The sequence below is a fragment of the Austrofundulus limnaeus genome, unplaced genomic scaffold (assembly GCF_001266775.1).
Source record: "Austrofundulus limnaeus strain Quisiro unplaced genomic scaffold, Austrofundulus_limnaeus-1.0 Scaffold6449, whole genome shotgun sequence".
NCBI lineage: Eukaryota > Metazoa > Chordata > Actinopteri > Cyprinodontiformes > Rivulidae > Austrofundulus > Austrofundulus limnaeus.
This window is the reverse complement of record NW_013958851.1, coordinates 3,171-3,717: the sequence shown is the minus strand read 5'-3', so window position 1 is coordinate 3,717 and position 547 is coordinate 3,171. Positions and strand designations below refer to the sequence as shown.

The 547-nt window shown below is 42.2% G+C and overlaps 1 protein-coding gene across 1 annotated transcript in view; it reads right to left on the bottom strand.

The window, feature by feature from the left end:
* Positions 1–547, bottom strand: part of LOC106512406 (protein angel homolog 2) — a gene marked incomplete at both ends in the record, with an annotated part of 2,574 nt that continues 2,027 nt past the window's right edge. Inside the window, 2 exon segments of the mRNA XM_014001031.1 lie at positions 1–107; positions 237–367. Of these exon segments, the coding sequence (XP_013856485.1) occupies positions 1–107; positions 237–367 (238 nt within the window).

The window sequence follows — 547 nt, the reverse complement described above, 5'->3', positions numbered from 1 at the left end:
ATTGGGCAGGTTGTTCACTTCCTCTAACTCTGACTGACCAACCAATGACAGCCTGCCCAGCAACTGGAGGCTCCGCCCACCAGGAAATGAAGACTGTGTGGGGAAATCTTTCAAAAAAGCAGAGAAAAATAAAGAGACAAACTGTTAAAGGCCTGCTCAGGAAAAAAACTGAATAAAAATGTGAACAAAATATTGTATGGCTTACAAACGTTTATGTTGTGTGTATGTGTAAGTACCAGAGCTGTAGAGGATGTAATCCACTGTCAGGGCAGTGCGTGAGTGACACGTGGTGATCTCAGGGCGGCCATCGGGCATCAGGTGGTGTCGATAAGACGACTGCAGATTCAGGCTGTGCTCAATCTTCCAGCTGCACAAACAAACAAACAAAGAAGGTAAAATTCTGACAGCTGAGATGAACTGATCACTTTCTAACAACAGTGAGTTCTGCTTTAAGTTATTAACTAAATCTGTGTGCTACACAGTAATATGTTTGATGTTTAATATTCATGCTTTGAAGTCATGTTGAACAGGAAATCCTGTCTAAGGA